Here is a 13,265-nt window from a genome sequence, read left to right as displayed (position 1 = left end):
AAAAGGGGTTTGAATCAAGCATGCAACTATGAACAAAGAGAAGCAAGACCAAAGATGGAGATGGAAATGAAGTCATTAAATTATTTGATTTTGTTAATTAGGAGGCCGTGCTTCCTTCCATTTATGCTCTGTTTTGCTGCTGTTCTTGTTTCGGCCATGTAAGGATGTGTATTTACTGCTAATTGCTTTCATTTGGAATATTTTGAATCTATTAAATTGCGTTAAATCATCAATTAGAAAATGGTGATTACATTTCCAGGTTCTTCAAAGAAAATCAAATCCCTCAGTATTCATCAACTGAACAAATTAAAAACAGGGGAGGAAAAAAGAACACTAGAAAGATCAAAGCTACAATTTGAGTATATTGGATCGAATAACAACCCAAGTGTTATTCAAGGCTTGAAGCATGAAATATCATTCCTAAGGAGATAAAAGAAAACAGGGGAGGAGGAGGAGTTGATAATCAATCAAGCAGCAGTGGGAGAAGCTTTCTTACGCCGAATTCTGTCTCCACCCTTAATCATTCTTGAGAGAATATCAGCTTGCTTTGTGTGCCCTTCCTGATTCAGGCTACTGATCAGATCATCGCAGCTGCTCCACTCCTTGGCCCCTCCTTTCTCCATTATCTTGCATAGAATTGAGTATGCGTTCAGCGTCTTCCCCGCTGCCAACAGCGCATCAAGTACTTTCTCATAGCTTGAGACTTCTATGTTGCATTCTCTTTCCAACCCAAAATCTAAAAGCTTGAGAGCAGCAATGGTCTTCCCCTTTTCACAAAGAACAGATAAAAGACTGTCAAAATCAGGTGGGCAACTGCTTCTCATAAGCAAATCAACTCGTCCCAATGCCTCTTCCACATGACCTCTCATGAAAAGGGCTTCCAGAATCTTGGCAACCAAGTCCAAGTTCTCTGTTATTCCTTTATGCAACATACTGTTCATCACTCGGCTCGCGGTCTGCACCCTCCCATCGGCAAATAGACTTTCCATCACCGATCGAAACAACGCCGAATCAGGGTAGTGTCCACTTTCAATCATGCTGTCCAAAGCTGTCTTAGCATCAGCTGGTTCACCTTTACTTAAGTAGCTCTTGATTAGCAACTTGTAAGATTCTGCATCCCTAGAAACACTCTTCCTACCCATGATTTTCAAGATTTCAAACGCCAATTCAGGATTCCCTTCTTTGGAATGGCCACGGATTAAATTATTGAATGCAACTTCATCCTGGATACCCTTCTTCAACAACTGCCGGAAAAACGTTTCAGCTTTTCCAGTCTGCCCATGGTCGCACAGATACTGAATTACAGGATTATATGCACTAGCCTCCATTTCCAGAGTACTTTGTGGTTTCAAAATGATTTCTTTTTCTACAAGCTTGTCAAGCAACTTAACTGCCCGATCATACACTCCGGCTTTGCAACAGTTCTCGATCAAAATACCGTAGTGCCCAGCCTCTGTTGGAACGCTTAATCGAGTCATAGCTTTCAGCACATGCATAGCAGCATCCAAATCACCATGCTTGCACTGACAAGATAACAACCTCATGAAAATTGAATTGTCCTTTGGAGCAATATACTTGTCCACCATTTCTGTCAAAATTTGACGCGCCTCGGACATTCTCTCTGCATCACAGAGACCAGGCAGCAGAGTCGAATAAGTAAAGTCATTTGGCTTCACGCCAACAGCCTTCATCTCTTCGAACAATCTCAATCCATCATCTACTCGACCGGAAGAAACATAACCTTTTATCATAGTAGTATAGCTTATCACTGTTGGTACAAGATTCTTCCCCTTCATCTCAGTAAAGAATTGCTCCGCCTCCTCCATCATTTTGAACCGATAATAACCATTAATCATAGTGTTATATGTAACAACGTCAGGGGCAATGCCTCTAGTCTTCATGTCTTCATAAAACCTCTTGGCTGTCTCAAGCCTCAACGACAGAAAGAAACCCCAAAGCATTACATTATAGGTATGGCAAGTTGGTTCTATGCCTTCATTCAACATAGCATTAAAGTACCTCTTCGCCATCATATACCGCCCCCTCCTCAAAATCACCTTAAACAAAACATTATAAGATTTAATACTCCTTTCAACACCCAATTCCTTCATCTTTTGAAAAATTTTCACGGCCTCCTGAACTATCCCAGCTTTCCCATAACTATCAATCATTATAACGAATAAGTCTTCATCCCATTCAACGCCCTTATTGGGCATATCAAGAAGAATGCAACGGGCATGATTAAGCTTTGAAGCCCTACCCAAAATCTCAATTATTTTGAAATGTGTTCCACGATCATGCTGGAATAAGCCGGCTCGCTCTACCCATCGGAAGAACTTGAGGGCATGGTCCGAGTTCTTAGCAGCATGTAACACATTCCAAACAATAGAGTGATCAAATTGGGGAACCAACGACCTAATCGAGTTCTGTAAGCGTGTTGTCCATTCACGATTTGCCATCATTCTACAAATAATATCCTCTAATTTTTCAGGGTTACGACGGTTACCTCTAGGGATGCTTCGCTTAACTTGGTCGCCGCCATTAACAGCCACCGGTTCCACGGGCTGAGGCACTGCGGCATCTGAACTGACGAATGGATCTTTAGGGCTTTCATTTTGAGTAGCTGTGGTGGTTGGATCTTGAGTGGAGCTGAAGAAATGAAGTGAATTGAAGGAGATTGGTTTCGAAATTGAAGAACTGGAAAGAACCTTGAGATGGCTGTAGTGAGGCTTAGATAAAGAAATGTGAGCCATGGATGATAAGATTTCTTCTTCGAATCGTTTGAAGAAAGTTTCTTAGACCAGTCAAATCTCAATACATTTGAACTTTGTACAGACACCGATCTATCGACACACAGAGAGTGACAGAGCAAAGTCTGTTTAGGGTTTAAGGCAGAAGAAGAAGAAGAAGAAGATAAAAAGAAAAAAACCCCACGACAGCCCATCCCTATCAAGCAGGACCGGGTTTAAAATTTGGGCCCAAATCTGCATCAGAGCAAGCCCACCTGAAGCTTAGAACACAGGTTGGCCCATCTCAATTACTCAGCCAACGGTTTTTTTTTTTTATAAAAAAAAAAATTATTAAAATTTTTGAATATAGTATTAAAGCAAAAAGTTTATGTTCCCCATCTTTAAATGTGATTGATTTCTAGTTGTGAAGGGTTGTCGTGGTTGGATAATGGGTAGGGCGATTGCCGAATGGGGTAGACTCTCTGCATATATCTATGGCTAAATCGAACTGAATTTTCGATTATCCAAAAATTCAGCCTAACCCAACCTTTATAGTTTAGGTTAAGTAGTTCAGATAATAAGGTCATCAGTCTTATAAACACTCATTCATCGTACGAGCTAGGGATGTAGGGGTGAGTTTTGAGTTTGGTAAGCCCATGGTGATACTAACAAACAGAATAAATTGCCTTTTTCTCTTCATAAATCTTTCTTTCTTTTCTACTCGGTTTGGAGATGCCTACCATTCTCTCATTGCATATACGCCTTCAAATTTCAATCTTTATTAAAGATTTTAAAAATTTTACGCTCATTAACGTCGTGTTCGAAATGTCTTAATTTGCATTGAAAACAAATAAGAAAAAAAAAATACTCTCATTTATGCAAAATATTGGTATATGATAAGTACGATAGATGGTCACACACACTTAGAGCCACATGTTATCGTGTCAACAATCTTATTAAGGATGAATGTGACATCAATGCCATAAAAAGAAAGAGATAGAGATTTCATCTAATCGTTGGTTCAATCATAATTCATATCGGTTGCGTAAATAAAACGTAGGATCAAACTTAGGTGTCCATAATATGGAGGTGATGGGCAGGTGGTTTGGAGATGGCGTTGGGAGTTTAGGCGTTGATGTATGAGTATTGACAAAATTAACATGCAATTTCATTGTATTTATTGCAATATAATCACCCAACTTTCACTGCCCCAACTGCCTGCCTGCCTGATTCCATGTGTATTCAATTAATTATGACTTCATAATCGTAAACTCCAACGTCCTTAAATTTTAAATATAACAACAATTTCTATCTGCTTTCATTCAAACTTTCAAACCTAACTAAGTTTGTTCATACTATTCGTGTGGCTCGTGACATTAGCTTCTTCAAACCATCTAATGAACTATAACCAAAACGTGTTCCATTAATTCTTTCCAAAAACAACCCATACATCAAATCCAAAAATTCAATCACAAATTTGAAAATAATTCAATTAATTTTGAAATGTATTTTCATGGTATTCAATATTATAAAATATTTTTCTTAATTCTTTTTTTAAAAAAATTAAGGATATTAATGCTTTTCTAAGTGTTTAATGTAATTAATTACATAATTATCGACGTCCATTTCCTTGATCCAAACAGCCTCTTTCAAACCACCTAAAAGGATCGTTACACGTGTGAAAATAGGCACATGTGTATAGTGGATTTTTAATGGTCGGTTTGGAAATTCAAACGCTTAAGGGATCGTTTTTCTTTTTCATTTTCCTTTTTTTTTTTTTTAATAAAAAGTTTATAATTTGAATTTAATTAAAACGGATATATATTTTTAAATATTTTGTTTTAAAAATATTAAAGTTTTCAGATATAGTTGGGGCATGCATGTTTTTAGGGATAAATACAATAAAATGAAATTAATTAAGGTTGCTAATAAATAGAAGTATTTTCTTTTTAATTATATTTTTTTTATGGACTACCATTAATGATGTCGGCCACCTTAAGTTGGAGAGTAAAATTTGAACTCTTTTTTTTTTTTTTTTCAAAGGATATTAATTAAATTAAGTGGAAAATGAAAAATATGAATAAGGCTGCCCTCGTTTAAAAGGGAAATTAGTCAAAGAAGAAAAGTGAGAGGGCGGGCAGCGCGGTCAGGGCAGAATTTGAATGCCATCTGGATGATTTTTAACCCTCATTTTCCTCCTAAATCACAATCAACCAACCAACCAACCACCTCTTATCCTAATTAAACTTTATTTTTTTCTCATTTTTTAAAACTAAGTAATGCTTAGTTGGCAGATATATGTCTTGTTCTGGTTTTCTCCATTAGTAGATATGGGTTCTTTAAACTTTTACTTATGGGTTTTCATTAATATTTTAAAACATGTCTACTAAAAAAAGGTTTTCAGTGATAAGGAAAGTCTATTAAGAATCATGATTCTCTGCGTAGTATGATATTGTCTAGCATAAGCTCTCATGGTTTTGTTTTGTGCTTCTCAAAATGGTTCATGGTGATGGATTCTTTAACCAATGTGAGACTCATTCCCAATAATCCTCAACAATGTCTTGTTCTCTTTTCCAAACTGACGTGGAATCTCACACAATTGCATAAACTACATTACAAAGTTATGTACATAAATTCATAACGGGATGTCCCTACATGGATCCACTCCTACTTCTTAGAGAAACGAACGACAACCAAAATATAAACCAAACGTCGTAACTATACATGCATGATCAAATGTGATGTCGGTCCATAGTTGGCCCTTGCCCTCTCCGCAATATGGAAGTCATTAGTAACGGACAACTTGTAAGCTCCTCGTAGCACAAGCAAAAAGAAAGGGGTTTTAAGGGTGTAGGCGTGGACACAGGCTCGACGCTTTGAGTAGTAATTTAGTGAGGTTTCAGGAACAACAGTCGCAAGCCAAAAAGGAAAAAGGAAAAAGTCCAAACTAGCCCCTACTCTCCCAACCATATTACGCATTAAATTGAGGGTAGTATTATGTGCCATCACTACAGCTGTGCCACAATATGGGATTCAACTACAGAAACGCGTCTATGGGTATGGGTTTTGGCCGCCACCACAACTTAAGCACCCCCTAACCATAACCAAACACTCCCAACATGTATATATATGTGTGTGTGTATGCGTGTGCATAAGGGAGTGTGTGAATATGAACTTTAGTCAACTTCTTTGCATATCGCCAATTTGATTCCTTCGCAGCATTTATAAAGGCCACAGCTTTGGGACAATTTGGAAAAGCAAGTGCAAGTGCAAGAAGAAGAAGAAGAAGAAGATTAGAAGATTCCTTGTTTCAGCCAAGCCCAGAGCTCTGTTCTGTCTAATTCTTTGCTCTGTTTTTCATTTTGAGTACAAAATACACATCCTACACAATTGTTGGTTCCAAAGCAATGGTCGTCGTTGCTCCATTATCATCTTGGCCATGGGAGAACTTGGGGTCGCTCAAGGTATTCAAATTTGATGAAATTACTGTTTAGTTTGGTATTGATGTGCATGTTTTGATGTTTTGTTGAATGAATTGGTGCAGTATTTGCTTTATGGGCCGTTGCTTGCAAATGGGTTCTACTCATTATATCAAGACGGGAACATCTTACAAAATTGGTGCCTCCATATTCTTTTGCTCTCTATACTCAGAATGGGAATTCATGTCGCTTGGAGCTCTTACAGCAACATGCTTTTCTTGACCAGAAACCGACGGATTCTTCAACAAGGTGTTGATTTCAAGCAGATTGATATGGAATGGGAGTGGTATGCATCCAAATTACACTCACAACTACTTCGTTCTATCTGGGTTGGGGGAGAAAAGTTCAAAGATTGAAACTTTTTTCTGTTTTCAGGGATAATTTTTTGATACTTCACAGTTTAATGGCTTCCATGATGGTTTACCTGTTCCCTTGGCTTGGAAATCTTCCCCTTTGGAACACAAAAGGGTTAATTGCAATTCTGATACTTCATGTGGGAATTGCAGAGCCATTGTTTTACGTGTTCCATAGATTCTTCCATACCCATTACCTTTTTACTCATTACCATTCGCTTCACCATTCTTCTCCAGTCCCACAGTCCTTCACAGGTGACCCAGCAATTTTTTGAACTTAAATCTCTCCTGGGGTTGTTTTATTTTATGTTTTTTTGTCTTTAATCTCTGAAAGTTCTTTTTTTTTTTTTTTTTTTGTTCTGTTTCCAATAAAGCTGGAAATGCGACATTTCTAGAACATCTTGCGTGGAGTTTGGTAATTGGAGCGCCAATTCTTGGAACAAGTCTTCTGGGTTATGGATCAACGACCATGATCTTCTGCTACGTTTTGGTGTTTGATTTCCTCAGATGCTTAGGGCTTTCCAATGTCGAAATTGTACCACATCGGCTGTTTGAAGCAGTCCCAATTCTTCGATATCTTCTCTACACTCCCACGTAAGTAGGGGTTATTTACTTTTGTTACTTTTGTTTTTAGCATTGGTCAAAGCTGAATGAGTAGTTTTGGTGTTGATGGGGATTGTTTTAGGTACCATACCCTTCACCGTACAGAGAAGGGGAGCAATTTCTGCCTCTTCATGCCTCTCTTTGATGCCATTGGAAACACAGTTCATAAGAACTCATGGGAATTGCATAAAGAGATGAGCTCAACAGCGGGTCCGTTTCCCATCTCCCTTTCTTTTCTGCTCTATTTTTGTTTGATATTACTTTTCTTACCAAAACCCAACTCGATTCAGTCATCCTCATTAAATGGGGGTGGCTTACAACTTTTCATTGAAGTGCTAAAGTTCATAAAGATACGGCTCTCACGTTCACGCCTTCAAAAGGGTTCCTAGTGTGCAGATTTTAGGAGTAAAATCATTTATGACGGTGTTAAATGCCCAAGTCCATGACTAGTAGATATTGTCCGTTTTTGTAATGACCCAGATCCACCGCTAGCAGATATTGTCCTTTTTGGGCTTTTCCTTTCGGGCTTCCCCTCGAGGCTTTAAAATGCGTCCCTGAGGGGAAGGTTTCCACACCCCTTACAAATGGTATTAGAGTCAGACACCGGACGATGTACCAGCCTTCTCGCTGTTCCCCGAAGGGGGGTAGACACGTGATGGTGTGCTAGTAAGGACGATGGGCCCCAAAGATGGGTGGATTTGGGGGTGGTCCCACATCGATTGGAGGAAGGAAAGAGTGCCAGCGAGAACGCTGGCCCCGAAGGGGTGGATTGTGATGTCCCACATTGGTTGGGGAGGAGAACAAACCACCATTTATAAAAATATAGAAACCTTCTCCTACAAGACGCGTTTTAAACCCTTGAGGGGAAACCCAAAGAGAACAATAACCGCTAGCGGTGGATTTGGGCCGTTACAGTTTTTGTTCATTACATGATGTCGTTAACCTCCAATCGATGCGGGATCTTACAACCCAACCCTCTTGAATACCAACCTCCTCGTTGGAACACAACTTAGTGTCTGGTTCTGATACCATTTGTTACATGGTGTCGTCAGCCTTATGATTTTAAAACATGTCTATTAGGGAGAGATTTGTACGCTCTTATAACGAAAGCTTCGTTTCCGTTTTAAATCGACGTGGGATATCACAACACTATTAGAAATTCATACCGTACCTTTCCTCGAGAAAATAAAATATGAACAAGGCTTGGTTTTGGGAAACTTTTTACCCAATTCAATAGATTTGAATTGTAGGTTGATAGAAAGTGTAGAATTTGTTGAAGCAAATTAGTAGATGAAATTTAATTTGGGTTTTACAATAAATGCAGGAAAGAACGGGAAGGTGCCTGACTTCGTATTTCTAGCCCATGTGGTGGATATTACTTCATCAATGCATGCGCCATTTGTGTCAAGATTTTTCGCTTCACGTCCCTTTGTTACAAAGCTGTCCTTGTTTCCATTATGGCCCATTGCCTTCATAGTGATGCTTGTCATGTGGGGACGCTCAAAACCCTTCCTTTATAGCTTCTACAATCTTAGAGATTGGCTTCATCAGACATGGGCTGTTCCAAGATTTGGATTTCAGGTAACTTCTTCAATCTCATAATTATGCTCTCATTTACTAAGAGAAACAAAGAAGTAATTTGGTGGGGGCGGGGTTATTGTTGTTTATGGCAGTATTTCTTGCCATTTGCAAGAGAAGGCATCAACAATCACATAGAAGAAGCAATTCTGAGAGCTGACAAGCTGGGGGTTAAGGTCATCAGCCTTGCTGCACTAAATAAGGTAGGCCTCTGCCTTTATGTAACTCTGATCATCTCTGAATAGGGTTGGTGGAGGACATTAATTCCTTTCAATGGCTTTCATCTCATATCTTGTGACGACATGAATCATGTTCTTTCATTTAAGACTGCTGCTCTTGATTGATTGTTTACCATACATTCAATTTATTATACTTTTTTTAATAAAATATTGGCCCATAATGTCGAGGATATTGATTAATTTAGTCGAATATCATGGATTTATGAGCAAGGAATAGATCTTCATTGGTATGAGGTCTTTTGGGAAAGCTCAAAGCAAACCCATGAGAGCTTTATGCTCAAAGTGGACAATATCATATAATTGTGGAAAGTCGTGATTCCTAACATCGTATTAGAGTCATGCCCTAAACTAGCCATGACAATAGAATCCTCAGATATCGAACAAAGAATTGTGAGCCTCGAAGGTGTAGTAAAAAAGTGGTTAAAGTGTCGAACAAAGGGTGTAATTTGTTCGAGGGCTCAAGAGAAAGGAGTCAAGCCTCGATTAAGGGGAGGCTGTTCGAGGGCTACATAGACCTCAAGGGAGGCTCTATGGTATACTTTGTTCGAGGAGAGGATTGTTGGCATGCCCAAAGCAAAATCATGCGAGCTTATGTTCAAAATGGACAATATCATATCATTGTAGAAAGTCGTGATTTCTAACGCATAATCCTCGTAATAAGGTTTGAGAGCAATTAAAGTGTGAGTGGTTAATTTTGTGAACAGAATGAAGCTTTGAATGGTGGAGGAACACTTTTTGTGGAGAAGCATCCAAATCTTAGGGTAAGAGTTGTGCATGGAAATACCCTAACAGCTGCAGTGATTCTTAATGAAATTCCAAAGGATGTTAAGGAAGTTTTTCTAACCGGCGCAACTTCCAAACTTGGACGAGCCATTGCTCTCTACCTTTGTCGGAGGAAAGTTCGAGTCCTTGTAAGTCTCTCTTTTCTCGAAAAATTATTCAATAAAATTGTTACGATGTGATAAACGAGGTTTAAATTTGTTATAGATGCTTACACTTGCGACCGAGAGATTTGAGAAAATACAAAAGGAAGCCCCTACGGAGTGTCAAAGCTACTTGGTTCAGGTAACCAAGTACCAAGCTGCCCGCAACTGCAAGGTAATAGGTTGCCATGAAATCTTTATTTATGGCTATTTCATGTCAACTGATGGTGATGTGTTGTGAAAATGAAACAGACATGGATCGTGGGGAAGTGGATCACTCCAAGGGAGCAGAGTTGGGCCCCAAGTGGTACTCACTTTCATCAATTTGTAGTCCCTCCCATATTGGCTTTTAGAAGAGATTGCACCTACGGTGACCTGGCTGCCATGCGATTGCCCGACGATGTGCAAGGCCTGGGCTACTGTGAGGTAAGCCGTTGGCTAATTTAAGAAATGATCATGAGTTTATAAGTAAGGAATACATCTGCATTGGTATGAGGTCGAGCTTATACTCAAAGTGAACAATATCGTACCATTATAATTAGTTGATGTTGTTTGGGCAGTATACGATGAGCCGAGGAGTGGTACATGCATGTCATGCAGGCGGGGTGGTGCACCACTTGGAAGGCTGGACGCACCATGAAGTTGGGGCATTGGACGTGGACAGAATTGACCTGGTTTGGGAGGCAGCTCTAAAACATGGCCTAAAACCAGTCTCCTCCAAATAAAAAATGTTACCCTTTGATCCTCTCACTGCAATGAAGAAAGTAACATCGATGCATTTCACCATATTGCAAAGCCCTTTTTTGTTCTTTGCATCATGTTACTATATATATATATATGTATGTGTATGGTTTGACAACATAATTAAAGAAAGAAGTATCTGATTGCCATGCAATGGCTTAGACTCCAAATCTTGTGAACTCGTAATTTGGATTCATAGTTGTTTGTCATTAACACCCACTTGTTTAATTGATTTGTAGAGTCTTGTGAAGTAAAAAAAAAAAAAGAAAAGCATGAAAACATTGAAAAGGTGGCATGTCGTTTGTACGTAGCAAACGTTTGATAACATGGTCCTTTATGTTTGGTTGCCAAAATTGAGGAATAAATCCTTAAGATTAGGACAAACACTATCATCACTCGTGACAACAATAATAATATCGCACAAAAAGTCACAAATAACTAGTCTTTATCATGATAGAATAATAAAAAAAAGGAAAAGGAAAATTCAAACGACTCAATATGAACATTATTTGTATGATTATTAGATGTTTCTTACATGCATTTAATAATGGTTAGCAATTATAGCGTGAGATTCCACATCTGTTGAAGAGGGGAACGAAACGTTTCTTACAAGAGTATAAAAATTTATCCTAGATGGGTTTTAAAATTGTATGACAAAGCAGAAAATATGTGTTAGAAGTGAGTTAGGCTGTTACAAATGGTATCAGAGTCAGACATCGAGTGGTGTGCCAGTGAAGACGTTGGCTCCCAAGAGGGTGGATTGTGATATCCCACATTGGTTGAAGAGAGAAATGAAGCATTCCTCGTAAAGGTATGAAAACCGAGAAGGACAAACACACAATAGGTAATGTCACGATATAAGAAAGGATACAAAGTGCCCCACCTTCCTCACTTCACATGGCCACCATTCAATGCTCTCTTGGCAATCAAAGGATCATCATGGGACCTCTCTTGCGCTCATCTCATTCACCATACCGTGATTAGTTGAAAAATTAGGGTTTCACGTGGATGTACTTTGACGGTGAGCTATATAAAATATTGAAACATTTTAATTCAATTTAAAATAAGATGACGTTAATCAAAGCAAAAACAGATTATAGCTTTGGTGTTTGTCCCATAGGTTATGACGTTACATATCGTTTTTAAAACGGTTTATTAGAGAAAAGTTTTTATTATTTGTCTCGATCACCCATCACTGATCCTCAATTTCTAGTTTAAGTCATGAGGTATTGATCTCTGGTCTCAATCATTACTCACTAATTACCAACGACTAGAATTGGAGACTATGACAAAGGATCGTAACTAACGATTGGCAATCGAGAGCAAGCAACAATTGAACGCTAGACGTGCACGAGAGAGCACACCTAAAAGTGCTGGAAACATTTTATCCATATTGAAGAGGACACACATAAATAATGTGGGTGGCATGATACATGGCGACATAGCCCAACTGGTTTTGTTTTGAGCTTCACATATTGAGGTCTGGTGTACGATGACAGACACTAGCTCCTAAAGTAGAGCCGCAAATCACGGGCTGCCATTGATTCTACTTCATTTTAAATATTCTTAAAACTTGTCCCAATTAAATGAATTAAGTATAAATACATTGCATTCCAAATCAAATTATTTCTTAATCAATAATCCGGAGTTAATGAGAATGAATTAAGATAGAAAGATGGAGGAAAATTCGTGGAAGTTGGTGGAGCAAAATATTGCAAAGTGTTTGTTTGTGGCATCATCACGTGGGCGTTGTTGGAGGCATTGGCACAAAATGAGTTACCAAGGTGGGTGGAGGATGGTAAAATTAAGCTTAGTTTGATTGAGGAAGAATTGGGCAGCACGTGGATGTGTTCTTGGTGATTTGGGTGCATGAAAAACATCCTTTTTTTTTAATCTTTTTTTCTCTTGGCCCCTTCCCACATGCCCTACAATTCCTCATCGCCTAGGACCCATTGCCCCATTTGCATGTTTTACGGATCCTGCCAATCCCAACCAAAGCCCCTTTTGGACGAGCTTGAGTTGACTTGCTTTCCGCCGCTGCCTTAGCTTCTTCAAAAGATTATGCGTTAATAATATAACCTAGCCCAAGATTCAATTTTGATCTCATACATGTGTTTCTTCGATTCTATTCGATTCAATTCAATTCTTCGTTTTGTTTTTAACCCTTTTAAGATACTTGCTCGAGCTCGTGTGGGTGTGATTTGATTTTGAAAGGGAAGGTCGGTTTTACTATAATTAAGTGCGGTAAAAGCTTTGTAGTCAATCATCATTGTACTTTCACTCCGATCATACCTTCTTTCAAAAGGATATAGCATCTCGATTAATTATAAAAGTGTGAGATCCCACGTCAATTAGAGAGGAGAACAAAACATTCTTTATAAGGGTGTGGAAACTTCTTTCTAGTAAACACGTTTTAAAACTGTTACACTATACGTAATGGACCAAAGTAGACAGTATCTACTAGCGATGGACTTGAACTATTCCAAAAGGATATCAAATTTAAATAAAGTAGATGATATCATATCAAAGATACGTCAATATTAACACTAAAGTATCGAAATTGAATAGTGATGAACTCTCCCATGTGGTATGGGTTCGTTGCGTGGTAATGATTTGACAG

At 38.7% G+C, this 13,265-nt stretch overlaps 2 protein-coding genes across 3 annotated transcripts; one reads left to right on the top strand and one right to left on the bottom strand.

Annotated features, from left to right (window-relative positions):
• Positions 1 to 207: 207 nt before the first annotated feature.
• LOC111430005 (pentatricopeptide repeat-containing protein At2g37230-like) lies at positions 208 to 2,903 on the bottom strand. Its single transcript, XM_023066099.1, has 2 exons — positions 2,807 to 2,903; positions 208 to 2,774 (listed from the first exon to the last, which is right to left on the bottom strand). Exon 2 carries the CDS (start codon positions 2,751 to 2,753, stop codon positions 468 to 470), a length of 2,286 nt encoding a protein of 761 aa, XP_022921867.1. The 5' UTR covers positions 2,754 to 2,774; positions 2,807 to 2,903; the 3' UTR covers positions 208 to 467.
• Positions 2,904 to 5,757: 2,854 nt separating this feature from the next.
• LOC111430006 (protein ECERIFERUM 3-like) lies at positions 5,758 to 10,815 on the top strand. Of its 2 annotated transcripts, XM_023066100.1 has the most exons (11): positions 5,763 to 6,193; positions 6,274 to 6,494; positions 6,584 to 6,816; positions 6,936 to 7,155; positions 7,247 to 7,374; positions 8,489 to 8,745; positions 8,838 to 8,945; positions 9,686 to 9,892; positions 9,969 to 10,079; positions 10,157 to 10,330; positions 10,465 to 10,815. In XM_023066100.1, the coding sequence occupies exons 1-11, from the start codon at positions 6,137 to 6,139 to the stop codon at positions 10,627 to 10,629; spliced, it is 1,881 nt and encodes a 626-aa protein (XP_022921868.1). In that variant the 5' UTR covers positions 5,763 to 6,136; the 3' UTR covers positions 10,630 to 10,815. The 2 variants fall into 2 exon arrangements, with proteins under 2 accessions (XP_022921869.1, XP_022921868.1); XM_023066101.1 differs by lacking the exon at positions 10,157 to 10,330 and having other exon boundaries at positions 5,758 to 6,193.
• The last annotated feature ends 2,450 nt before the right edge of the window (positions 10,816 to 13,265 follow it).

This window comes from Cucurbita moschata, unplaced genomic scaffold (assembly GCF_002738365.1).
Source record: "Cucurbita moschata cultivar Rifu unplaced genomic scaffold, Cmos_1.0 Cmo_Scf00032, whole genome shotgun sequence".
Classification (NCBI taxonomy): domain Eukaryota; kingdom Viridiplantae; phylum Streptophyta; class Magnoliopsida; order Cucurbitales; family Cucurbitaceae; genus Cucurbita; species Cucurbita moschata.
The sequence above is the reverse complement of the archived record's forward strand: the minus strand, read 5'-3'. Positions and strand labels throughout refer to the sequence as shown.